Source organism: Anolis sagrei, chromosome X (genome assembly GCF_037176765.1).
Source record: "Anolis sagrei isolate rAnoSag1 chromosome X, rAnoSag1.mat, whole genome shotgun sequence".
In the NCBI taxonomy this organism is placed as follows: domain Eukaryota; kingdom Metazoa; phylum Chordata; class Lepidosauria; order Squamata; family Dactyloidae; genus Anolis; species Anolis sagrei.
In genome coordinates, this window is record NC_090034.1 from 24,777,989 (window position 1) to 24,805,947 (window position 27,959).

Below are 27,959 nucleotides of genomic sequence, written 5' to 3' on the forward strand. Positions count from 1 at the left end.
AATAAATAGAAATTCCTGATGGTTACCATGTCAAGTTAGGTGCAACTAACAGAGCCCTGGAGAAGGGCATTTCTAGAATTAACCCTAGAGACACTTTGGAAAAAGTGAGTGGGCGTGGACTGATATGTGAAACTAAGCGAGGGTCTTGCTAAATGGTTTTGTGTCAAAGCAGTGTTCATTTGCCATAAGCTCAACTCAGCACCGGGCCAAGATATTTTGGTGCCCCAGGCAAAGGTTCAGATGAAGCCACCTTCCATGTTCTGTGTAAGGGATACAGTGCAAAGCAGGTCCTTCTATGTACAATAGCTCACACAATTCCTATTTTTTTTAGTGAGCATTATCCGTGAAGATTGGTGCTGGAAGAATAAATCCTTAGAACTTGAGATTTTGGAAGAAGATGTCTCCGAGATAGAATTCCGTCAGACGGGATATATGCTGAGGTGCTCTCTTTCCCATGCAATTACTTTGGTAGGTGCAAGCACTTCAGGAATCTTACAACAATCTGTCACACATTCTAGATAGACTTATTTCCCATGAAGGAAGATTAACACATACTTAACTGTCAAACAGCATTTATTATTATGAAGTATTTCCTAATGTTTAGCTGAAATCTTGGTCTTGGTTGTCTCATTTCGAATAGCAGAAAGCTTTCTTCACTTTCTGTGGAACAGCAATTTGGATATTTGAAGGTGTCTTTCAAGACGTTGTGATATGTCCTGCTATATTTACCTTGAGCACCCAAAGGCCATCTGGGTCAAGATTTGGGAAATCACTTTTAGTAAGAATGAGTGGGTAGGATATGCTGATTCTAAAGCATTGTACCACAACTTCTCAGTTATGGGATAACTTCATTGTGCTATCATATTCTTTTTCCACTTACTATGCATGATTACCAGTGTCCTTGGATAAGGGAAACTGAAATATAATCTTTTAAAATCTGGAAGGCCATGTGTTCCCAATCTCTAAGATCAGCATTTTAATGGAGTCCAGCTAGTTTAAATAGCCGAGAGTTTGAGATGAGCATTTCCTTGGCAGTAAAATCTGAAATTTTCATAAGTTTTTGCCATTACCTTGAATTTTCTGTTAAAATCATATTTCACAGTTGACCCCTGCTTGTCATCTTTTTCATGTTTTTCAAAAATAATTATTAGGAGTTCTACCAGGATGGAAATGGACCAGAGAATGTTGGCATTTACAACCTATCCAAAGGAGTGAACAGATTCTGCCTTTCCAAGCCTGGTAAATGTTTTCACGTCTTTAACTATGAGTCAGCTTTGTGTAGAGGCAGAATAGAGGTAGATTTGCTGATATATTTTAAAAAATATATCAGCAAATATAGATATATTTTAAAAAAGGGAGATGAGCGTGAACAGAAGGAAATAGCAAATAAAATATGTAGTCATAAGAGACTTAAAGCCTGATTCATATGACATGAATTTTAGACTACAATTTCCATGCTTCTCAGCTGGTAAAGTCTAAAACAATTAAGTTTTCCAAGCTGTGGGAGAAGAAGGCAACAGCAGGGAAGGCAGAGAAGCCAGCTTTATTCCTGTCTTTCTGACCTTTCAAAGAAACAGAAATGGAAGCTCACTTTCTGCTTTCTCAGAGATCCCTTTGACTGAAGTGTGGGGACTTCAGCTGAAATAAGTAAGATAGCAGAGTACTTGATGAACCAATTTGGACACAGCATATTATTTGAGAACACAGAAATGCTGGACCACTCTAACAAACACCATGTGCGACTACATAGCAAAGCCGTTGAAATCTACAAGCATATGGACAATTTCAACAAAAAAGAGGAAACCATGAAAATGAACAAAATCTAGCTACCAGTACTAAAAGAAATCTCTAAAATCAGGACAGTAAACAAAGAACAACACTCAGGATAATTTCAAGCAGGAAACAATCAGGGCCAGCTAACACCTCCCAACAAAGAATTCCCCAAGGCAGAAAGCAGCCAGGCTTTGAAGCTGCGAAGCCATTCAGTGCTAGTCAAGCTGGCCAGTGGCAACATGCACACTTGCCTCCAACTTACAAAGGTTCTTTATCCCACCATGGGCATTATTCCACAGATATATAAACCTCACTTGCCTAGTTTACAACAGACCTCACAACTTCTGAGGATGCCTGCCATAGATGTGGGTGAAACATCAGGAGAGAATGCTTCTGGAACATGGCCATACAGCCCGGAAAACCCACAGCAACCCTAAGTTAAACTCATTTGCCAGCACATATGAACTGATAAAACATAGTTTGTGATTAGCAAATTAGCATAAGAAAACATGATGTGAAGTAATTGCGTAAATTATGGTTTGTTCTGGCTTGTGAAGCTTGGGTTGACAAACAGTCATTTCTGTGTAGTTGTGCTGTATCTCTAGAAATCTCTGTCCTTTGGGGAGGGAAGTGTTGATGGGCAGCGAAAGCAGCCATGGTTCAGATTTAAATGACAGTGAATGCAGATCATGAGCCACCAAAATCACAAACACACACAAGCTTTTAGTTTGGGGGACAGCTCCTCATTGGGCCAAAGAAGTCAAGATTGATTTGGGGAAAGCTGAGATGGTTGCTCATCTTTCTGTGATTCATTTGGAAGTGTCAAATGTGCCCAAAATCATAGCTGCAAGCATGTGTTGGCTTCATGTCTTCTAGGTGTATATGAAGTAACACCACGTTCCTGTCATCGATTTGAACATGAATACTATACTTATGACACGTAAGCATGGCTCGCAAAGAATGTAATTTGCTTGCAATACTGTATTTGTCTTCTAAGTGTGTAATTTATAGTGTCTGCGAAAGGTATCGGGAACTGCTTTTCTATGCATTCAGTTCCATGGTGGTTCGTGTTACTGAGGCATTTAGGGCTATTCAGTAGGTCCTTTTATTAATTTTTAGGGCTGTTCAGTAGGTCTTTTTAATATTTTTTTTCAGTCAATAACATTTCTATTCTGTCTTTTCACCAATGAGGAAATATCCTCCCCCCCCCTTCCTTATCTTATGGGGTAGATCAGTCTGAGCAATTATGACTGGGCCAAAGTTTCATGGTTCAGTGGAGATTGGAGCCTAGCTCTTCCCAATCCCTGCCACTATACCATACTGGTTTTACACTTGATTGTCTATCCTAATCTCCACTGGGTGGTTGTTTTATGGCCTTGTTTCTGGTTTGGGGCTAAGGAGCACCAGAAGGTGCTTTTATGCTAAGGTAAAATGTTAATCTGGAGCCCTTGGTGGCGCAGTGGGTTAAACCGCTGAGCTGATGAACTTGCTGACCAAGAGGTTGGCAGTTCGAATCTGGGGAGTGGGGTGAACTCCCAATTTTAGGCCCAGCTTCTGCCAACCAAGCAGTTCAAAAATATGCAAATGTGAGAATCGCTTCTGCGGGAAGGTAACGGCACTCCATGCAGCCACGCCAGCCACATGACCTTGGAGGTGTCTACGGACAACGCCGGCTCTTTGGCTTAGAAATGGAGATCAGCGCTACGCCCCAGAGTTGGACATGACTAGACTTATTTATTTATTATTCGAACTTGTATGCCGCCACTCCCCTGGGGCTTGGAGTGGCTTGACTTAATGTCAAGGGAAAACCTTTACCTTTACTAAGATGTTAATTGATCTGGCACGGTGATGTTTCCATTGATTAGCAGAAGTTCTTCAGTTTAAGGCATTTCTCCCTCCGACCCCAAACTCTTGTCAGGAGATGTTCTTTTATCTATCTAGTTTAGCATTGTGCATGCTGTCTGCCAATAGGTTCCCTTAGTTTTTAGTATGAAACTTTCCCAACCTGGACTGGAGATACCCAGAACTGCACCTGCATCTTTGTGCAATCTAAGCATGTGGTTCTTTCCTTTTGACAGGCATTTCAATATTAGCGAAGCCCTGTGAACAAGTTGTTGATTCTCACAGACTCTGTGGTGGCAGTATCTCAAAGTCACCTGAGGGTGTCAAGATGAACAATGGCTGCATTTGTCTTTTTTATCAGCAGAGGGAGCACCAGGCTACTATTTTTAAAAAGTGTGGCTGAGACAAATGTTCTTGATCCTCATTAAAAAAGAAAGAATAGAAAAAAAACCCCTGAGTTACAGGATTTAAAAGAAGCCATTTAATTGCTATATTTGAGGAGTCATTTTGCCATCAGTATTGAAAGCATGTACTATAGAATATCAAAGTATATATATGAGACATTGAAATAATTGGCACTTGAAGTAATTTTGACTTATTAGAAAAATATTCCTTTGATGATTCCAGACTCATCATGTGGCAGTTATATTTTGCTGACGTCTCCTTTGAGTATGAATGAAATTTTGTACCGATGATCAGCTTCCTGTGAATGATCCTTCTAGGAAGGCTTAAGGAGCAAACTTTCCACTTTTGAGTCTGAAAATAATTTTAAAATTGATTTGAGTTTGAATAAGAGAATTTGTAAGAAGTTGCAGGCAACGCTATCTAACAAAACTGAAAGACAGAGGGAAAAAAAGAGCTTCATTAATAAAGGATTAGAACATTAGTCTCCTATTTGATCAGATGGCAAAAATGGGATAGTGGATTACCCCTTCAGCTTTTCTGGAATGACCATTCAAGGTAAGCATCAGCTTCTCAACTGAGTCTTCTTTTTTGGCTGTTTGTTTCCTTGCTCCTAGAACTAAAGTGTAATAGAAGGCAAGATTGTTTAAGCCATTGTAAGTGTCTCTTTTTTGGCTGGTTCTCTTTTTCAGGTCTGCTCCAAGTATTCTTACCCTGACCGCAATTCGCCATCATGTCCTTGGAACAATAACAGCAGACAAACTGATGGATGTGATGGTTACCATTAAGTAAGAACATACATTTTATGTGTATTACCAGTATAAACAGTAGCTTGTGCATTTTGGCTGAACCTCGATCTGTTTCTGCTGGCCGGATACTGATAGACCCCCATATCCGTTTTCGTGAGCCTCCTGAAAATGAGTGGGTAGCGAAATAGCTATTTTCTGTCTGTAGCCGAAATCTGTGGTTACATCCGACCCCATTGGCAGCAGTTGGGAGCCTTTGTTTTTTTCCTTCAAAAGAGCCTAGGTGTCAGCAATGGCACCTTATCTGGGCCATTATGGGGGGGGGGGGGTGGACTTCCCACAGGCTCCCCTTCCATATCGTTCATTAAGACCTGAATTAAAAGCACCAGAGTTAAGATACCACACTATCTGTGACCTTTCCCTTCTGTCTGTAGAGGAGACCGGGTTTAATGCTTTGTTAAAGCTGTTTCTACTCTTGAGGAGAGTGGATGCGCATCTTCTCTCCCTTCAGCACATCACACAGCTTTCCAAGGCATTTTAAGGAGGCCCAGGGAAAGGAAGAATGGTGACCTAAAGCTATCCTCCCTGGACTTCCTTAAAAAACCCTCTTTTTTCTTTACTGTAGGCCATGTCTGGAGTGGGCACGCTTTTATCTCCTTTCTGCTTTCTGTTTTGAGTTTAATGCTTCCTTGAAGCTGTTTCTACTTAGAGGAGACGTAACTAGGTGGTAGTAGCTTTCAGAGAATGAGGATTTTCTTTTTATTTGCTAGTATTATTATTAATAATGTATCTTTTAGAAGTATTTGAAGGAGAGGAAGAGAAGGAGAAAAAAAAGCTTAAAGGGTGACTCGCCAAGCCCCCAAATGCACGCCCCACCCACACATTCCCAACTCCCAGTCAGTCCCACTAAATAAAAAGAATAAGGAATATAACGGAAAATGAAAAAGATTAAACTGTGGTGGCGAGTAGGAGAGGAGGAGCCGAGATTGGCGGCCACATGGTCCTATTATTGTTGAGAATTTGTGACGGCAGGCCCTTTCCATTACGGACACCCGAATAAACCAAAGAAGCCAGATTGGCAGAAGGGAACAGCTAAAAACGAATCTGGGCTCAAGCCTAATAAATAGAACTACCAAAGATCTAGTGTCTCTGAGGTTTTAACATTCCTCTCCTGTTTAGTTGAAATGTTATTATTATCATATTTTTTGTTTTTTATCCATTTATATGCTGTCTTTCCTGCATTATTTGGACTTGAGGTAACTTACAAATAATTAAAACAAATAAAGATCAAAAACAGAGCATAATTTAAAAATGAACAAACTGTAAAGTTAAAACCGTTTTAATTGGGAGAAAGGACATCAAATAATCAACAAAACATCACACCTTTAAAAGCCCATCACAACCAATTCATAAAAGCCTAATGGAACGAGACCATATCCCCATTGAGCAGAAGAAGAGATAGGAGGGACTTAGTCTAACTTCCCTAGGTAGAGAATTCTAAAGTCATAATAATACACTGGAGGAAAGGTAATGGTCTCAACTCTGTATATTATCTCTGCAATTATGTGCAAAAGCCTTTCTTGAGCTCCAGCAGTGAGTTGAACCAAGGATTTGGGAACGTGAAACTTTTCAGATATTCTTGGACTACAGCTCCCATTAGATCTAGGCAGCGCAACCAGTAATTGAGAGGAGAACATTTTATCCAGCAACATTTAGATTTTATGATATTTCTGATCCCTGCTCTAACTGTAAGCCATATAAGCAGACATTCTTTTGTAGGCTCGGTGCTAAGTTTGTTTCTAACTGATTTTCACATCTAGTGAAGATTTCAGGATTGTTCCATGACATTAACAAAAAATTGAATTTCACCATCTAAATTTTATATTGCTCCAGTTTAAAAAAAAAAGTAGGTGAAACCGGGGTGATCAGAACGGCTAGTAGTTTATTCTTCTGTGGAAGGACTGCAAGGGACTCAAAGCTTTATTCAGTTTCGGTATCTGAAAATGCATTTTAGGTCTCAGGGACTGGTGTTTGCCTTTGACACCGGTTTCCACTCTGCAGATCTTGGGAGTCTATCAACAAAGAAGATAGAACTACAAAGAGGCCGGGAGTCTCACTCTTCTCTGCTGTGCAGTGCTTGTACAATACCAGGCTGCAGAACTTGTGACTGGAGTACAGTGCCACCTATATGCAGATGACACCCAGCTCTACTACTCCTTTCCACCTAATGCTAAGAAAACTGTCCTGACCCTAAACTAGTGCCTGTAATCAGTAATGGACTGGATGAGGGCAAACAAATTAAAACTTCATCTAGAACAGACAAAAGTGCTCCATGTCAGTCAAAAGGCAGACCAGGGAATAGGGATTCAGCCTGTGCTGGATGGGGTCACCCTCCCCTTGAAGACACAGGTTCTTAGTTTGGGTGTCCTCCTGGACTTGGTATTGAACCTGGAGGCCCAGGTATCTGTGGTGGCTGGGAGGGCATTCTTTACGCAATTAAAACTTGTGTGCCAACTGTTCCCATTCCTTGAGAAGCCAGATCTGGCCATGGTGGTCCATGCCTTAGTTATATCCCATCTGAATGACTGTCATGCACTCTCTGTAGGGCTGCCTCTGAAGAGCACTTTGAAACTTCAGCTGGTACAAAGAGCTGGTACAGGTTGCTCACTGGGGCTGGCTGCAGGGGTCAGACAACCCCCCTGTTGCAGCAGCTCCACTGGCTGCCAGTCTGTTTCTGGGCACATTTCCAATTGCTGGTGATGATCTTTAAAGCCCTAGATAGCCCTAGGTCCAGGCTATTTGGCTGACCCATTGTACGAACCTGCCTTCCGGGCCCTGAGATCCCCTTCAGGAGAGGCCCTTCCTTCTCTCAATCCCGTTTCCATTTCAAGCTCGGTTCTTGGTGGGAACGAGAGAGAGAGAGAGAGAGAGAGAAAGAGAGAGATCAGGCCTTTCTTCTCAGTGGCAAATGCCCCTCGACTCTGGGACTCTCTTCTTCTTCCAGGGTAGCCAGAATGCCCCCCCCCCCCCCCCGCTTTCCTTCCAGCGGCAGGATAAAACCTTTTTATTCAGACAGGCTTTTAAAGATGAAGATTTTTAAGATCAGTTCTAAGGGTGCTGTGGTTTCTAACTCTGAATTTGTTATCCTGCTTTAATGGTCACACATTTGTATATTTTAAATGGTTATGCTGATGCTTTTATGTTAAACTGCTTTGAGTCCCCTTCAAGGGGAGATAAAGCAGGGTATAAATAAATATAATAAATATAATAATAATAATAATAAGAAGAAGAAGAATAAGAAGACATCATCATCATCTCCGGATGTTGGTGAACTCGTGTTCTCAGTCTCTGGCAGCCTGATCACTGGGAAGGTAGCATAAGAGACATAGTTTACTAGTGCCTGGAGGTCCAGAGATTTCCCACTGCTGCTTTGACTCAAAGGATGATGGTGAGGCTTTGTAACAGGCTTTTAAAGGATTCTCCCATCATTTTGCATGCAGCTACTGAACTTCCGGTTGCTTATTGACAAATTGGCTTTTCTCTTTCGTTTCCTTAGATCCTCAATTGACAGCGAACCTGATTTGGTACTGGGCCCATTGAAATCGCAGCAGGAGGTGCGCCGGGAGCAGCAGCTGGCGGAAATCGAAGCCCGTCGGCAAGAGCGGGAAAAGAAAGGCCTGGAGGAAGAAGGATCGGAACCTCCGGTGCAGGAAATGGTGGAGGAGCTGCAAGGGCCATTCCACTATGAGTTCTCTTACTGGGCAAGGTATTTATTTATTTATTTATTTATTTATTTATTTGGGGTTCTTGTACCCCGCCCTTCTCACCCCGTAGGGGACCCAGGGCGGCTTACAACAGCAAAGGCACGCTTAGATGCCTGCCACACAAAACAATCATCACAGAAGTACAATAATTCATAGTTACCACAATTCAAGCCATTATCCCAATAAAAACAATAAAAATCGATAAAATCAATAAAATCAATACAAACCTAATTCTTCCTCCTACCCTATCAGTGTACACTAACTCCTAGATCTGTTTTTGATTCCACTTCGACAATCCTGCTGATCTTGCACATCTGATTGTCTTATTTAATTGTCTTATTTAATTGCCTGGTTGCCCAAAGGCCTGGTTCCACAACCATGTCTTCACCCTCCTCCTGAAGGAGAGGAGGGATGGTGATGCTCTAATTTCCCCCGGGAGTGAGTTCCACAGGTGAGGGGCCACCACTGAGAAGGCCCTGCTTCTCGTCCCCATCAGCCTCACTTGTGACAGTGGTGGGGTCGAGAGCAGGGCCTCCCCAGATGATTTCAAACTCCGAGGTGGGACGTAAAGGGAGATACGTTCGGATAGATACACTGGACCAGAACCGTACAGGGTTTTGTAGGTTAAAACCAGCACCTTGAATTGTGCTCGGAATTGAACCGGCAGCCAGTGGAGCTGGCATAGCAGGGGGGTGGTGTGCTCCCTGTATGTCGCTCCAGTGAGCAATCTGGCTGCCGCTCGCTGGACTAGTTGAAGTTTCCGAACAGTCTTCAAGGGCAACCCCACGTAGAGCGCGTTGCAGTAGTCTATTCGGGATGTAACAAGAGCATGGACCACCGTGGCCAGATCAGACTTCCCAAGGTACGGGCGCAACTGGTGCACAAGTTTTAATTGCGCAAAAGCTCTCCCGGCCACCGCCGAGACCTGGGGTTCCAGGCTCAGCGATGAGTCCAGGATCACTCCCAAGCTGCGAACCTGCGACTTCAGGGGGAGTGTAACCCCATCCAGCACAGGCTGTAACCCTATACCCTGTTCGGCCTTACGACTGACCAGTAGGACCTCTGTCTTGTCTGGATTCAATTTCAATTTGTTAGCTCTCATCCATTCCGACACAGCAGCTAGACACCGATTCAAGGTCTGGACAGCCTCCTTGGTGACAGGTGAGAAGGAGTGACAGATCTGAACATCATCCGCATAGAGATAACACCGCAGTCCGAAACTCCGAATGATCTCCCCCAGCGGCTTCATGTAGATGTTAAACAACATTGGGGACAGAATTGATCCCTGAGGGACTCCACACGACAAAGGCTGTGGAGCCGAACAGGTGTCACCCAGTAACACCTTCTGGGACCGTCCCTCAAGAAAGGACTGGAGCCACTGCAAAGCAGTACCCCCCAGTCCCATTTCTATGAGTCGTCCCAGAAGGATACCGTGATCGACGGTATCGAAGGCCGCTGAGAGGTCCAGCAGAACTAACAGGGACACACTCCCCCTGTCCAGTTCCCTGCGAAGATCATCTACCAAGGCGACCAAGGCTGTTTCCGTTCCATGTCCCGGTCTAAAGCCAATCTGTGCCGGATCAAGATAATCAGTGTCTACCAGAAATCCCTGGAGTTGAGCCGCCACCACACGTTCCAGGACTTTGCCCAAATAGGGGAGATTGGAAACTGGCCGAAAGTTGTCTAATTGAGTGGGGTCCAGTGATGTTTTTTTCAACAGCGGTTTGATAATAGCTTGTTTTAAGCTCGCTGGAATCTTGCCCTCCTGTAAGGAGGCATTAACCACCACCTTCACCCACTCTGCCAAACCCCCTCTGGCTTCTTTTATCAGCCAGGATGGACAGGGGTCTAGGATGCATGTGGTAGGCTGCACCTCTCCAAGGATCCTGTCCACATCCTCAAGCTGAACCAATTGAAATGAATCCAATAAAACTTGACAAGCAGATGCTCTCGCTACATTCTCAGAGATTGCAGGTAAGGTGGTGTCGAAATCCGACCGAATCCGCCCAATTTTATCTGCGAAAAATCGAGCAAACGCTTCACAGCGAGCTCCAGAGCTGTCAGGGATCTCACTTTTTGGCGGATTTAACAGACCCCTGACAACTCGAAAGAGCTCGGCTAGGTAGGTTGGTCTTTGTCTCCAGGGAAGTTTGTCCCACTGTTTTTGTGGCAGTTTTCAATGAAAGGTTGCAGTTTCTGAGTCCCCATCGGGGTGAGAAGGACAGGATATAAATATGGCAAATAAATAATAATAAACTGTGGCCATTCAGATATTGTTGGAATCCAACTCTCATTAGCCCTAGGCAGCATAGCCTTTGGAGAGAGATTATAGGAGTTGTAGTCAAACAACTTCCAGAAACCATACTTTCCCAGTCCAGGAGTAAACCTCCATTGTTGTTCTTGTTTTAATTAGAAGAATGTCACCTTAAGGGAAAAATATGTATCAACCATTTTTCTTTTTTTAATGGGCATGGAAAACAGAGAAAATAAAACCATCAGGAAGAGAACGTAAAGCCCGTAGACTAAAAAATTCATTGATTGGTGAAGTTTTTTTTTGGGTCTGTCTTACTAGTTTGGTCTGCTGTTCAAGTGTTTTATTCTTGTGTTTTATTTTCAATAGGTACCTAGTTGTTGGGTTTGCAGTTGTTAGTAGGTTCAATGTAGATGTGCAGTTTTGAAATCATATTATTTTTTAAAACGTATTTGTATGTTCTATTATTTTTGTATAGCTGCAAATTTTCTGAATAAAATTATTTAAAAAAGAAAAAGCCTACAGATCAAACATCCATGTATGTGTATATGGATATGGATATATATTTTATTTCAGGTCGGGTGAGAAGATCACGGTGACACCATCCTCAAAAGAGCTCCTTTTCTATCCACCTTCAATAGAAACCATTGTCAGTGGAGGTAAATCTGATGGTATCTCTGCAGTGAGAAATGAGTGTTTTTCAGCTAGAAAAGTGATGGTGTGAGTTGGGAGGAATTCAGATCCACAAAAAGATTCTAATAAGCAACAAGGTGATCTTTGGAACCTGGAGTTTATCCAATTAATAGTGCATCTGCATCTTTTTTCAACTTTCTTCCTTCTTTTCCTTCTCATTTAAGAGAGCTGTCCAGGGAACCTGATAGAAATCCATGGAAAAGCAGGTTTGTTCCTGGAAGGAACCATTCACCCAGAATTGGAAGGCGTTGAGATTGTCATTAATGAGAAAGGAGCACCAACCCCCCTCATCACTGTTTTCACAGATGACAGAGGTTCCTATAGGTAAACATGGTCCATTGGCTGAAAGGTTCGCCTGCTTTCAGAGTGCTGCCATTTTGGCTTGTGATTCCCCCCTCCAATGCTATGTTCCTATACACTGTGCATGTCTCCTAACATAAAAAGCACAATTTATCTTTCTGATTTAATATTTGTTTCTAGAATTTTCATACCATTTTACACCTGAAAGGGCTCTTGTAGGGGCTTATCTATCACTTAAATAGATGGAGTAGTCCCTGTCCTCCAGCTTATAATAAAAGAAATTATTACAACACAAAAGGATAAACAGATGTGGGGTAGGAAAACTAAACAACCCACACGAGTTCTCAAAGCTATGAGGTTCTTCATATTGGATGATAATATTTGGACAGCAGCAAATCTCCATGCAGCTTCTCAGGATGGTTTTCCTGCTTGCCATTTCCCCTTCTCTTCCTCATTCTTATTTGGGGAAACTTGTCCTATACCTTACTCAGTTGGTCTGCTCACATCTCTAAAGGATGGATGCGTACCAGGCAACATAGTATGGATGGTTTTATCCTTATGACAATGATTCCCAGCTTTAGTTTAATCACACTGTAGCTCCTAGAAGCTCTAACTAGAAGGCCCAATGGCCAGGCTTCCAGAGAGTTGTATCTCAATAATACCTCATTACTAGCTTATCATGGATTTTCAGATAATTCTTGTACTTGTGTTTTAAACAGTGTTGCAATTAGTCACCCCCTGCTTCAAATATATAAAAAGGTACCCCTAAGAATAATTTGAATGTTGTTTTTTAATTATTTTTCAAGTGTGGGTCCACTTCACAGTGATCGAGAATACACTGTTAGTGCCCAGAAAGAAGGATTTGTCTTGAGTGCTGTGGAAGGAACAGTTGGGGACTTCAAAGCTTTTGCTCTGGCTGGAATCTCATTTGAGGTAATGTTCTCCAAAACAGGATATTAGTGTTCCTTTTCTAGAAGGATTGCCATCAATAGGAAAAGTAAAAAAAAAAAAAAAAAACAGATTAAAAAATAACACTTGGCCGAGAGGTTCAGAGTACACACAAGTTCATATTTTATGGAAGGGCAAGACAACCTTTGCCTCACTAAAAAAAAACCTACATCTTTTTTAAAAGTTAAAGGTTTCCCCTGACATTAAGTGTAGTTTTCAAATTGCTAGGTTGGGAGAAGCTTGGTCTAACAATGGGAGCTCACCCCGCTCCCCAGATTTGAACCGCTGAATGCCTCACATCAGGGAAGTCGACTATTTCACTTTAATTAACGAGTTGAAATTTAGTACTTCCAGACAAAACTGGGCAAGATATCCAAATGGATCTAGCTGTAGGTCAAGACACTTTTGCCCATACTTGCAGGACTGTTCAGTTGTAAGCATGTACTATATAGCTGTCTGAGCCCTTCACCTGAGCAAAGTGGATGCTAGGATGGCTGTATGTCATTTGAATATTAGAGGTGGCACTGTATATCAGTTGTCGGGGAACATAAGATGGAGGTGCTGTTAGACTCAGGTTCTATACTCAGGATTTTCATAGGCAACTGATTATCTACCATGTGAGTAGAAAATTGTAGTAGCTTAGAAGTTAGTTTGATCCAATATGTATGTTCATATCACTAGGAAGATGAATCTTTGAGGAAGGTGACACAGAGCAGTGCATGAGCAAACTACCTCCCTTGCTTTAGTAAGATGCTGTTTTTCTGATTCACATATTGCATTTATCTCTGTTAAAAACTAGGATTCTGCTACTGTTGTTCAGCATGGGCTAGTCATTGTATAGAATCATAGGACTCAAGAAGATCTTGTAGTCCAATTAATGCAAGAACATCTCCAAACTCGGTATAGGCAGCAGGAGAATTGTTAGAATGATATTGAAGGTAATGGTCCTTCAGGGTAGAGTACTGTCCAGTTTGCTAGGAGACTGTGCTGATTGCTGGGATTGTTGCAAAGGACACTGCGACAATATAGCACTCAATGCTGCATTGAATTATAGAATCTTAAAGCTGGAGGGAACCACAAGTGCCATCTAGTCCACCCCCCTGCCATGCAGGAATATGCAACTATGACACTCTCGAAAAATGGTTGTCCAGCTTCTATTTAAAGATCTCCAAAGAAGGAGAGTCCACTTTTCCTTAATCAGCCAACCAATCAATTAAATGCCTGATGGAACGTGTTGTGTATATTATGTTGTTTTTCATTTTAAACAGATCAAATCTGAAGACAGCCACCCTCTTGCTGGGGTTCTCCTCTCACTGAGTGGAGGAGTGTTCCGCTCAAACCTTCTAACTCAAGAAAATGGCATGCTGACTTTTTCCAACCTGGTATGTTTATTCGTGTTCTCTGTTTCAACCTTGTATGTATATTGGCTGTTTCATCAAGAATGGCTTGATGGGAATTGGTGCCACACAGAGTCAGATTTTGCAAATATTGTTTAATGGACAGAAATAACCTGTCACAGAAAAAATCTCAGAAACTAACAACCAGTATGGCCAGTATTCCTTTTAGGCAGAGGGTCTGGGAGCTGCTACCTAAACATGTTGCTTTCTCATTACGTGTTCAGATCAGCCCTTGGGGGGAGCAAAAGTTAAAAATACTACCGTATTTTCTGGTGTATAAGATTACTTTTTAACCCAAGAAAATCTTCACAAAAGTCAGGGGTCGTCTTATACGCGGGAGTTGTCTTATACGCGGGAGTAGCCTTCTACGTGGGAGTCATCTTATACGTGGGAAATGTCTTATACGCCAGGGGTCGTCTTATAGAGCGGGTGCTGAAACTTCCAATCCTGATTGGAAAATCTGTGGTTGCTGCATATGATGGGGGGAGGGGGAGCTCAAAAATGGCAGTGGCCATGTCCCTGCCGTATGCAGCGACTGTATGAAAGCATTAAGGGCGATGCTGTACAAGTACGGTAGAAGAAAATCCATTCATTAGGATTCGTGGACTTAATGTGGTCCCGATGGTGAGGTGAAGGGGTGCCTCACCAGGAAGGTGTAAGTGAAGGGTGGAGAAAGCTGCAGGCGTCCGGGGCACCCGGGGTATGGAAAAAAGAGATAGAGTATCTCTGGGCCCAGAAAAACACACCTCTTTTACCTGTCTGGCCCGCCCTTGTATCCTATTACCATAACCCCTCCTCTGCCTCTCAGATCTCGCTCATGAAGACTGCAGTGAAGTGGTGCAGGTGCGCACGTGCGAGGTCTGAGAGGCAGAGAAGGAGGTACAGTAATAGGGAAAATTACCATATTGAAATCAAATCTGATGCTTTTAAAATTTTTATTTGGTGTGCATTGGAAGAGGGGTAGTCTTATACGGCAAGTGTATCCCAAACTCTATATTTTAACTGGAAATGTTGGGGGTCGTCTTATACGCCCAGTCGTCTTATATGCCAGAAAATACGGTAGATCTAAAGCAGAATTCTGGCATTCTGTTGTAAATTAGCAAGAGTCTAATAAAGGCAACTTGTAGGAGCAAATTTTAAAACAATGCAGCCACTCTTTTGCAGAGCCCAGGACAGTACTACTTCAAGCCCATGATGAAAGAATTTCGATTTGAACCTTCATCTCAAATGATTGAAGTGCAAGAAGGACAGAACCTTAAAATCGACGTTATCGGATACAGGACAGCATATAGGTCAGTGTTGCCACAATCAAAGAGGCAGGTTGTAATTATTTTTCATAATTTGTAATTTGTTTAGTTATTTAATTATTATTGTTGTTAAATCTTGTTGCAGTGATGTGTTGTATTTGCATTCTACTTTTCTTCACAAGATGAGATAGATTGGGTTGCAAAATAATGGTTGATCCAGTGTAACCCAGTATGTTCCATGGTTGAGGGGGGATTTAATCTGGGGCCCTTGGAGTCCAGGTAGTCATTAACTCTTGCCTGTAAGTTCATTGCTTATATTTTATTCCCTATCAGCTGTTATGGAACTGTGTCTTCCTTGAATGGGGAACCAGAACAAGGGATTTCTGTGGAAGCTGTTGGACAGGGACAGTGTAATATGTATGGAGAGGACACTATAACCGACGAAGAGGGCAAGTTCAGACTGCGAGGTCTTCTGGTAAGTATCCTGGTGGCGGTCGTGCCTTTCTGTAGGATTTCTTGCAATAAAGGCTCTTCAAAGAACTTGCATATGTCAGTTGCAGTTTCTCTTATCCTTGTAAATTAAGCTTAGTGCAGAACAATGCTGGAGAAAACTTGCATCCTTCCCAGTATAATATGGAAGTTGCTGTTGGAGCTCAGCAGCAAGATGCTGGGGATTCTGCCTTGGAGGATGAGGGGAATTATGGATTTTTCACTGAGTCTGTGTGTGATTAGGCCAAATCACAGACCGAAATGCAGGCCGTAGATCAGAGAGAAGGGCTGACAGCAGCAGAAGAGATAGAAGATGTTTGGAATTCTTCAGAGGATGGGGAGTTGCCCCGCGATATGAGATTCATGTATCTTGCATTCATCAATTACTTGTACTTTGTTACCTATCAATCTTTGTATTTTGGACTACTACAATATCATAGCACCTTTTCTATTGTTCTTTGGGAATCGCCATTTCGCTTTCTGTAAATACTTTTGTAAATAAACTGTAGTTAGCTGCTTCTGGACTCTTGTGTGGTACTGGGTGCAACAGTTGGATTGTATAAGACATAATTAATCTAAAGCTTGAGTTACTTGTTTTCTTTTCTCTCCATCACCTTTTTGATTCTGTGTTGTCTTACATGGCATTATATTTTTTTCTTTTTAGTCTTTGGGAGTCTTTTCTGTCAAAGCGTGGGTTAAAAATACTTTTAAATGTGAAGTAATGTAAAGGGATTGGATGTTTTAAAACTTGCACCGTTCCTAATAAAATAATTAAGTTTTTCCATCATCAGGGATTAAAAAAAAACAACAAACATGCTCAGGACTATTTCTCCGCCGTGTTCACTGTGAAATTAGAGTTGGCCCGAATCACTGTTAACGAAAAGATTTGATGTCTTTTTCTTTCCCCGGCAGAAGAAGCCTCCTCCATTTTTTCTTGGAAAGTTTCCTCCTCCTCCAGAGAGGGCCCTTAGAACTTGCTTTCCCAGTGACACTAGCATAGGGTGGCCATTGAAAGTTCCTCTCAGAGCATGATGGGAGTTTAAGTTTTTCTCTTTCTGTGTCTCTCAGCCAATAAAAAGTCTGGTGGTTTCCATGCTCTGGTTAACTGAAAATGAACACAACCGGCAGTTACAATTCCCAGAACCCTCTCTTGCAGTTTGTCTTATTTTAAAAATGTTACGTTTAAAACTTAAAATAATTCTTAAAAAATCAGTAGATTGGTGAATTGTTTTGAAACTTGGCAGTCTTGCAGTTGTAAATGGGGTCTCCAACTGAGGTAGGTTTCATGCAGATAGGCCTTAAAATGGTTGAGGATTGAGCCTTTAAACTTTACCACTGTAGCCAATGGGCCAAATCTCTGCCAAATGAAATGGAAAACACCTCTCCCCATACAGGGAATTTGTGGTCAGACGAAAACAGACCCAAAAACAGTATGCCTTTTGGTCCAAATGCACATAACTATTATTTATGAGTCTGTAGCTACTGCTTAATTCGCTCTGCGTCCCCACCCCGTTTTTTCTGCTTCCCCACCTCTCTCCCACTCTCATTCCAACAGTGCTAGTTCCTCACTCCCTTCTTCACATTCCCATTGGAACCCCATCAACATTTTAAACTCCTCCTCCATTGCTCCCTCCTCACATTCCATTCAAAACATCCAGGTTTTTAACACTGTCCCCCTTTGCTCCCTCCTCCCTTCCCATCAAGATAACACCCAGTTTTTAACCCCTGTCCTTGGTTGTGCCCTCCCCACCTTCCCATCAAAAGAGTATCAACATCGATGATAAAATGGGAATTGCTTAATATTTGTCCACTGCTTGCTTTTTTTACAGCCTGCTTGTGTGTATTACATCCAACTGAAAGCAGAAGGCAATGATCATATCGAAAGAGCCCTTCCACAGCACTCTGCCATTGAGGTAAAACCTGAACGCAAAACAAAGCAGAGACTGATTCACCAAGTCATAATAACTGCTAAGGCCATTAGCTACTCTGATGCAGATAATGTAAGAAAAGGCAATTAAGCTCTTTTCTAGAGAAGTAACCTCATTCTGGGAGTGTGGGGAATCTGAGATGGCAAAGAGTACCTGCAAGTTCTCTGATTTTATTCTAAATGCTTTATTCAGAAATGGGTAGCTTTGGGTGGCATAATTTCCAATTTCTAAAGTCTGTTATCAGTTTAAAAGAAGAAGGGAAGAGAGAGAGAAAGTGTGTCCCATGCTTGGTGGGGTGTGTGAGAATCATTGTCACTATCGTGTATTTCCTTGTTTTAGTGTGATTAATCAGAATTTGAAGAATCCATAGCTCAGCCTTTTCTTCAAACTGTTTCATGCACAACCCATTCTTATATGAAGAGTCTATCACACAATATTTGAAGCACAAAATGAATGTTCCTTTTTATGGAAAGCTAATCGGAGCAAAATATTTAATCCAAGACTTTTTCCATCTGGCTGTCATTAATAGGCTTTTTTCATCTCATAGATTGGCAGCAATGACATTGAGAATGTAAATATTATTGCTTTTCGCCAAATTAACCAGTTTGATCTGAGTGGGAATGTGATCACTTCTTCTGAGCATCTCCCCACTTTATGGGTAAGTAAATGTGCTTGCAGGCCTCTTAAGGCCTCTCCTTGTGTAATAGACTGGTGTTTTGAGGGGAACCTATATGTCTTTTCTTGTGGACATGTGAGCAAGAGGATGGTTTTATGCAGCAGACCTGTGAACCAGATATGAGATGTTGACGGCAGATCTTTCTGGTAAAGGTTATCTCCTTTGTGTTTGCAGGTGAAACTTTACAAAAGTGAAAACCTTGACAACCCAGTTCACACTGTCTCTTTAGGACAGTCCTTCTTCTTCCATTTTCCACCATTGCTCCGGGATGGAGAGGTAAGCTTTACCCTGGTTTGCTGTGAGTTTTCCGGGCTGTATGGCCATGTTCCAGAAACATTCTTTCCTGATGTTTCACCTGCATCTATGGCAGGCATCCTCAGAGGTTGTGAGGTCTGTTGGAAACTAGGCAAGTGAGGTTTATACAGGGTTAGTCAAAATGCATAGGCCAATAAGCCATTCAATTGAATGGCTTATTGGCCTATGCATTTTGACTAACCCTGTATATCTGCAGAACATCCAGAGTGGGAGAAAGAACTCTTGTCTGTTTGAGGCAAGTATTAATGTATCAATTGGCCACATTGATTAGCATTGAATGACCTTGCAGATTCAAGGACTGGCTGCTTAGTGCCTGGGGAAATCCTTTACCATCTTCTGTGGTCAGCTGGATTCTTGTTTTTCTACTGGACTCACTAAATGTGACAAGTGAAAGCCTTTGGTGTTGGGAAGCTCAACGGGTACTCCTCTTTCCTTTCTTACGGCATTAAACGCAAGTACAGAATGTTCCCATCATCTAGGAGAGCATTGTACCTTGGACTATTCACAAGGCCAAACTAGGCACAGTATGGGAGTACGTGAGCAAAATAATGATTTCTTGATTCACGCCTTTCAAGCTTTCCGGGGTGGGAATTAGATAGGTTCTCCAGATGCTACTAGACTCATCTCAGTGAAGAATGCTGCAGTCTTATTATCGTATCTATATGATTCACATTGCTGCTATAATACAATGGTATTTAACTTGCCAGTCTGAAGTAGAAACAGGCCTCTTCTTACCCAGTTTTAATTCACTTTCCATTGGGAGTACTCTAAAGTTAGCTGTGATTAAGAAAAAGAAAAGCAGTCTTTCCATGGTTTGGGCAGAAGAAAAAAATACAGTGAGCAGTACCGCCTAGGCATCTGTCAGTTTTCATTTTATCCTTCAAGGCAAATTATAATCAGGTGAAGTTATGAGGTCTCTCTGCTTTGCTTTCTGTTGCCACCCAGATAGCCTTGTGAACAAGCCTCCTTAAAATCACCAGCTTGGAGAATCGCTCATTAGCCTGCTCTCTCTGCCATGACCAGCACAGAAATGCATGCTGGGCAGTTTGCAAGATCGTTGATGCATGGAAACTGTCAGAGGAGGAAGTGGAGTGCTTCTCTCTATCTCTTGATTTCTATGTTGGTCATGGAGGAGAGGGTTCTTCAGGCTGTTCAGTTGACAAGTCTCTATGGCAGCTAAACTAGTTCTTGTATTGAGAAGATGGGAAAGGCAATGTACTGTAGTAGTTAGAGTCTTGAAGTTGGGCTGAGGAAATCCAAGTCCCCACAGAGCTATGAACTCAGTGGGCATTAATTCCACCTCAGCCTGTCAGAGCTTTCAGACTTGTTCATGAGAATAAAGGAACAGGAGGAAAGCATACACACAATCTTGTGTGTAAATGTAGAGTATAAATATAGCTAATAACACAGCAAGCTCTTGCTTGCAACACAGTTTGGGCTCTTGATAAGCAGGGCCTGAGAGGACTGGCTTATTTGAAAGATGGGATCTTCTTTGATTTATGTTTGCTGCATTTTCTTTGGCTTTGCCATTATGTTTTTATTTCTTCCTGGTACCAGCAGCTTTCTTTTCTTTTTTTGGTTGGCAGAATTACGTGGTGCTTTTGGATTCAACCCTTTCGAAATCCCAGTATGACTATATTCTACCTCAGATTTCTTTTACCACAGTTGGGTACCATAAACACATTACACTGGTTTTCAGCCCAATGGTAAGTATCCCGTGGTGAGCTTAGTATTTGAGAATCTGTCAGGAAATTTATTTATTTATTTATTTATTTATTTACAGCATTTATATTCCACCCTTCTGATGTTGTTTTCATATGTGGGGTTATTTTGTATTACTCGTTGACATTTGCTGGGGATTAAACAACTGTGCTAAAGCCCAGCCCTGTTGTCTATCTTGTCAGTGTATAACGGCATTGAATGTCTGCCATATATGTGTCTTGTGATCTGCTCTGAATCCCCTTTGGGGTGAGGAGGGCGGAATACAGATACTGTAAAAAACAAATAAATAGCTGGGAATAAACAATTTAGATTTTATTGCTTTGAAACGAATTACAGGAAAAGTTTCCCCTTTTTGTTTTCAATTCTTTTCATTCCTTTCTCTTTCTCTTTTGAGAAAAGGCCTCCCTTTCTTAAAAAATCAGTGTTTAAATGAATAGAGGGTATCGCTGGAAAATTACCAGTAACATTTTCATTGAGGGATACAACTTCTTATTACCGCAGGACAGAAGAAGGCCATTCCAGAACATACAAAAGTTGGTTTCTGCCTCCTCCAAAGGTCAAATGATATACATAAAAAGAATTCTAAGTCTTCTGTTGTCTGTTTTGCAGAGGAAACTACCTGAACAGGACATTGCACAGGGATCTTATATTGCCTTACCACTGACGCTACTGCTTCTTTTGGCTGGTTACAACCATGATAAGGTAACACATTTGAAGGAAGTGGAAGGTTATTTTGCTGCTTTACCCAACCCATAACATTTTAATATTCATGCTGGAAGTACAAGTTGGACTTCAAATGCCCAAAATGGGACACAGAGGGAGCAAAATAAAGTACAATATATACTCGAGTATAAGCCAACCCAGATATAAGCTGACACACCTAATTTTACCACAAAAATCTGGGAAAAAGTATTGAATCAAGTATAAGACAAGGGTGGGAAATGTAGCAGCTACTGGTAAATTTCAAAAATAAAAATAGATACCAATATAATTACATTAATTGAGGCATCAGTAGGTTCAATGTTTTTGAATATTTACATAAAAAAATTATGATAAGACTGTCCAACTCTGATTAAACCATTATTCTAATCTTCGTCAATGTAAATGTGCTTACATATCCTTCCAATAATAATGAAGAGAGTAAAATAATAAATATATTATTAATAATAAAGTAATGGAAATGTAACAACAACAACAATAATAGAGTAAAATAATAAATGCAATAATAACAAAAATAGAGTGAACTAATGTAATAATAACAATAAAAGTAAATTAATAAATGTAATAATAATAATAGTGTAATAATGTAAATGCAATTATAATAACAACAATGATAATAATAAATAAAGTAAAATAATACATGTAATAATAATAAAAGAGTAAAATAATAAATAACCTTGACTCAAGTATAAGCCGAGGGGTAGCTTTTTCAGCCTACAAAAGGGCTGAAAAAACTCAGCTTATACTCGAGTTTATACAATAGTTCTGACCTTGTGGGCCATTTCTTATGTAAGAATGTAATATACACCAGCCTCTAGTTTTGCTCGTGTAAATACACCAATGCTACTTCTGCCTTATAAAGGATCCTGGTGGCCTGAAAATCAGTATATATACTTACTTCCTTATGTGTCTTATATGTCTTGGTCCTTTGACCTAGAATGTCTTCCTACAAGATCAGCCCTTTTTTGCCCAAGGGAGAGTTTAACCTCATTAAATCTGCGTAACACTTCCTCTCTACCATTTTAAGACCATGGCTCTCTGCAGATTGGACTGTCCATTATGTTTGCAATATCTCTTCCTCCTTTGTGGAGTTTATTGCTACAAAACATGACAGCTGCTAGCTTTGATGACTTTAGGAAGGAATGAAATAAATGCATTGAGGATAAGGTATGGGTGCAATGGAAAAGAAGATGGAAAAGCCTAGAATAGACTGGTCCAAATGTAATTTAGTTTTAGTTTTAAATAGTGTTACTGTTTTGTGGTTTGGTTTGGCTTTCCAATGTGCCAACATACCTGCCTGTGCTTCTTCTCTTCTAGTTAATTCCTTTGCTGGTGCAGCTAACAAGCCGACTGCAAGGGGTGCGCTCACTGGGGCAAACAAGCTCTGACGCAGCGGGGCTGGAAGATGCCAAGAGGCAAGCCAAGAAACAGAAGACCAGGCGGACGTGAGGCAAAATAACTCCTGCTCATTTATTTTTCATCGGCAAGGCTGCTGAAAAGAACCAAACGTAAGACGGGTGAAGACTTCTCTTTATTTGAGCCCTTGACTCATTGTTCTTCCATCAATATTACATGGGGCTGACAGAGCATCACAGTTGATTTCAAACATCACTCAACTGTTTTTGTGTCATTGAAAAAAATTGGTTTGGGGACGGCATTTTGTTGTTAGCCGTACATTGTTATTGTTCATTTGAGCTTGGCTAAAAGAATGAACAATAAAATTTGATCTCACCCCCCAATTTGCGTTGAGATGGTTTTAATATTTGTCTCTTAACTTTGCAGCTCTTTCTGCACCTTTCATGACATTCCTTCCTTCCTTGTTTAGATGTCTTTTTTATAATGAGGTTCAGATCACAGGCACTAAGGGCACTTTCAGAACTTATGCTCTGCTTCCTTCACACCTCTCTATTCTATCCTGCTTTGGTCAGAACTTTCCTGGAAGACTGTGTCCAGTTTGGGCACCAGAATTCAGGAAGCTTATTTGTTGACTCCTATCTCCCGGTGACACAGTGGGTTAAACCACTGAGCTGCTGAACTTGCTGACCGAAAGGTTGGCGGTTTGAATCCAGGAAGCAGGGTGAGCTCCCGCTGTTAGGCCCAGCTTCTGCCAACCTAGCAGATTGAAAACATGCAAATGTAAGTAGATCAATAGGTACCACTTTGGCGGGAAGGAAGCAGTGCTCCATGCAGTCATGCCAGCCACATGACCTTGGAGGTGTCTACAGACAACACTTGCACTTTGGCTTAGAAATAGAGATGAGCACCACCCCCCAGAGCCGGACTCGACTAGACTTAATGTCAAGGGGAAACCGTTACCCTTACCTTTAAGCTGGAATGTGTCCTGAGAAAGGCAACCAGAATGGTAAAAGTGCTGGAAAGCATGTCTTGTGGGGAACGGCTTAAAGAACTGTGTCTGTTTAGCCTCCAGAATAGAAGGCTGAGAGGAGTCATGAGAGCCACATTTTGAAAGGCTGTCATAAGGAAGGGGGAGCCCTTTCTGCTGCCCTGGAAACTAAGTGGAGCAGTAAATTGAAATGACAGGAAAGGAGACTCCACTTGAACATTAGGAAGAACTTCCTGATTGTAAGAGCTGTTCATCAGTGGAACTCTCTGCCTTGGAGTCTGGTGAAAGCTCCTTCTTCGGAAGCTTTTAAACAGAAGCTAGATGGCCATCTGTTGGCAGTACTTTGATTGTGCTTTACTGCATAGCAGGGAGCTGGACTGGATGGCCCCTGGCCAACTCTCATTCTGTAATTCTTCCAACTCTGATTCTGTAATTCTGGCTGTTGGAGGCATATTTTGCCATAAAATTGCTCTCAATGTCATCCACCATAGCTGATAATCAGGAATGATGGAGACTATAGTAAATCAGCATCTAGAATCTAGATTATAGTAAGGAAACAGTTTCTTCAGCTGCCATTCCCTTGTCCACCTACCAGGTTAACTCTGGATGTTCTTGAAGGCTTTCATGGCTGGAATCACTGGGTTGCTGTGAGTTTTCTGGGCTGTATGGCCATGTTCCAGAAGCATTCTCTCCTGACGTTTTGCCCACATTCAGAGAAGACTCTGAATTAACAACCCCTGATCAAATCAGTGTGCTACAATGCACTTTTTCCTTAACAAGCATTATATTCCTTTGACGTTCTAGAAAGGGTTTAAAGGATCTTTAGCCTTCTGAATATTTGTATACAATAACTTGCATCATTTGTGAGCACTGACAAAGTGATAAAAATAGGATTCACATTTGGATATTGAATAACAGCACAGACATTTTAAAAGTGGGCTTATTTGCGAATTAAAGGGACCATTTATATTGAAAGGTTTACAAGCTGACTATAGCAGATGACTCATATTTTATTTTTTAATATATTTTTATTTAAAACTGTTATATCCCAACCTTCTCACCTCTGTAGAGGGATTCAGACCATCTTACAGCAAAGATTCAATGCCACTAATACAAACTAAAACATCAAACAACAATACAAGATTAAAATACATATAGAAAAAATACATATAAGCCAAATCGCTACGATAAAATCATGTTCAACTCAGTCCGTGTATGTGGTCGCTCACTTTGGTCTTTAACCGGTCTCAGCCAGTTGAAGTAGTCGGATCCTTAGGGGCAAGTGACCATGTGCTCCTGCAATTTGAGGTACAAAGGAAGGCTGAAACTAAGACAAGTCAAACCCGCATTTTGGACTTTAGGAGAGCTGATTTCCGAAAAATGAAGGAAACACTGAGCAGCATTCTGTGGACACAGATACTAAAAGACAAGGGAGTTACGGATGGATGGGGATTTCTCAAGAATGAAATACTCAAGGCGCAATTGCAAACTGTGCCAACAAAGAGAAAAAATAGGACAAGTGCAAAGAAGCCAGAATGGGTGTCCAAAGAACTTCTAACTGTGCTAAGACACAAAAGAGACATGCACAAGAAGTGGAAAAAGGGAGAAATCACCAAAGAAGAATTCAAACAAATAGCCAACAGCTGTAGGGAAAAGGTCCGCAAGGCTAAAGCACAAAACGAGCTCAGGCTTGCCAGGGACATTAAAAACAATAAAAGGGGCTTCTTTTCTTATGTCAGTAGAAAAAGGAAAAACAAGGAGGCGATAGGGCCTCTTTGAGGAGAAGATGGGGCAATGCTGACAGGAGATAGGGAAAAGGCAGAACTACTTAATGCCTTCTTTGCCTCGGTCTTCTCACAAAAAGAAAGTCATCTTCAACTTCAGCAAGATGGAGTGGGTGAGGGATTAGAGGGTATCCAACCCCAAATTTGGAAACAAATCGTCCAGGAATACCTGGCTGCTCTAAATGAGTTCAAGTCCCCAGGGCCATATCAACTACACCCAAGAGTATTGAAGGAACTAGCGGAAGTCATTTCCGAACCATTGGCAATCATCTTTGAGAGTTTTTGGAGAACGGGAGAAGTTCCAGCAGATTGGAGGAGGACCAATGTAGTCCCAATCTTCAAGAAGGGAAAAAAGGATGACCGAAACAATTACCGTCCGGTCAGCCTCACGTCGATACCAGGCAAGATTCTGGAAAAGATTGTTAAGGAAGTGGTCTGCAAACACTTATTTATTATTTACTTTGCTTATATACCGCTGTATCTCAAGCCCGAAGGCGACTCACAGCGGTTCACAAACAGTAAAAACAGTAGAAACAGCAGTGGTTCCATACAACATATAACAATTGACTTAACACATTATCCATAAATTACCAATAAGCAATTACAATGCACAATTATTACAAAAAACAACCGTACCCAATCTTCTCATCATCCAAGCGTAGTCCAGGTTCGTCGTCCATTGTTCCATTCCTATGTTCCATTACCAGATTGCACTAAATTACTCAAACGCCTGCACAAACATCCAGGTCTTCACCTTTTTGCGGAATACCATTAGAGATGGTGCTAGTCTAATGTCCGTAGGAAGGGCGTTCCACAGCCGAGGAGCCACCACCGAGAAGGCCCTATCTCTCGTCCCCGCCAGCCGAGCTTGAGAAGCAGGCGGGATTGAGAGCAGGGTCTCCCCGGAAGATCTCAAAGTCCTGGTGGGTTCATAGGCAGAGATGCGGTCAGATAGGTAGCTTGGGCCGGAACCGTTTAGGGATTTAAAGGCCAACGCCAGCACTTTGAATTCAGCCCGGTAGCAGATCGGTAGCCAGTGGAGTTGGCGCAACAGGGGGGTTGTATGCTCCCTGCGCTCCGCTCCTGTTAAAATCATGGCTGCCGAGCGTTGGACTAGTTGGAGCTTCCGAGCTGTCTTCAAAGGCAACCCCACGTAGAGAGCGTTGCAGTAGTCTAAACGGGATGTAACCAGAGCGTGGACTACCGTGGCCAAGTCAGACTTCCCAAGGTACGGGCGCAGCTGGCGCACAAGCTTTAGCTGTGCAAATGCTCCCCTGGTCACCGCCGAAACCTGGGGTTCCAGGCTCAGCGATGAGTCCAGGGTCACACCCAAGCTGCGAACCTGCGTCTTCAGGGGGAGTGCGGCCCCATCCAACACAGGCTGTAACCCTATGCCCTGTTCGGCCTTGCGACTGACCAGGAGTACCTCTGTCTTGTCTGGATTCAATTTCAATTTGTTCGCCCTCATCCAGACCGTCACAGCGGCCAAGCACCGGTTCAGGACCTGGACAGCCTCCTTAGTAGCAGGTGGAAAGGAGTGACAGAGTTGGACATCATCCGCTTACAGATGACACCGTACCCCGAAACTCCGGATGATCTCCCCCAGCGGCTTCATGTAGATATTAAACAACATGGGAGACAATATTGAGCCCTGAGGAATCCCACAAGACAATGGTTGTGGGGTTGAACAGGTGTCCCCCAACAACACCTTCTGAGATCGACCCTCCAGGAATGACCGGAGCCACTGCAAAACAGTACCTCCAAGACCCATCCCTGCGAGGCGTCCCAGAAGGATACCGTGGTCGACGGTATCGAAGGCCGCTGAGAGGTCCAGCAGCACCAACAGGGACACACTCCCCCTGTCGAGCTCCCGGCGCAGATCATCCACTAAGGCGACCAAGGCTGTCTCGGTACCATGTCCCGGCCTAAAGCCAGACTGTGCCGGGTCTAGATAATCCGTGTCTACCAAGAATACCTGGAGTTGTGAAGCCACCACACGTTCCAAGATTTTGCCCAAGAAGGGGAGATTGGAAACTGGCCGATAGTTGTCGAATTTAGTGGGGTCCAGTGATGGTTTCTTCAACAGTGGTTTTATTATAGCTTGTTTTAAGCTCGCTGGAATCTTGCCTTCCCGAAGGGAAGCATTAACCACCACCTTAACCCACTCAGCCAATCCCCCTCTGGCCTCCTTTAGAAGCCAGGATGGGCAGGGGTCCAGGATGCATGTGGTTGGCCTCATTCCTCCAAGTATCTTGTCCACATCCTCGGGTTTCACCAATTGAAATGAATCCATCAAAACTGGACAAGCAGGTGCTCGTGTTACATCCTCAGAGACTGCCATTAACATGGTATCCAGACCAGAACGGATCAAAGCGACTTTGTCTGCAAAGAACTGAGCAAAAGCTTCACAGCGAGAAGTCGAATCGTCAGGGTTCCCACCTTGAGTGGTGGGATTTAAAAGGCCTCTGACAATTCGGAACAGCTCAGCCGGACGGTTCTTTGCAGACGCAATAGTGGCCGCAAAGAAGGCCTTCTTTGCGGCTTTTATTGCTGCGGCATATGCCCTTAAAAAGGACACAAACCGTGTTCGATTTGGAACACTTAGAAACCAATGCGGT

At 42.3% G+C, this 27,959-nt stretch overlaps 1 protein-coding gene across 1 annotated transcript in view; it reads left to right on the forward strand.

Moving 5' to 3' along the window:
- Positions 1-22,952, forward strand: part of LOC132781836 (BOS complex subunit NOMO1-like) — a 38,356-nt gene extending 15,404 nt beyond the window's left edge. Inside the window, exons 15-31 of the mRNA XM_060786328.2 lie at positions 332-468; positions 1,152-1,239; positions 2,650-2,713; positions 4,710-4,805; positions 8,320-8,529; positions 11,355-11,437; positions 11,636-11,795; positions 12,578-12,704; positions 13,988-14,101; positions 15,281-15,408; positions 15,697-15,838; positions 17,682-17,765; positions 18,328-18,438; positions 18,631-18,732; positions 20,358-20,477; positions 21,103-21,195; positions 22,531-22,952. Of these exons, the coding sequence (XP_060642311.2) occupies positions 332-468; positions 1,152-1,239; positions 2,650-2,713; positions 4,710-4,805; positions 8,320-8,529; positions 11,355-11,437; positions 11,636-11,795; positions 12,578-12,704; positions 13,988-14,101; positions 15,281-15,408; positions 15,697-15,838; positions 17,682-17,765; positions 18,328-18,438; positions 18,631-18,732; positions 20,358-20,477; positions 21,103-21,195; positions 22,531-22,662 (1,991 nt within the window). The 3' untranslated portion in view covers positions 22,663-22,952. The remainder of the gene's footprint in view (positions 1-331; positions 469-1,151; positions 1,240-2,649; positions 2,714-4,709; positions 4,806-8,319; positions 8,530-11,354; positions 11,438-11,635; positions 11,796-12,577; positions 12,705-13,987; positions 14,102-15,280; positions 15,409-15,696; positions 15,839-17,681; positions 17,766-18,327; positions 18,439-18,630; positions 18,733-20,357; positions 20,478-21,102; positions 21,196-22,530) is intronic.
- Positions 22,953-27,959: the final 5,007 nt, after the last annotated feature.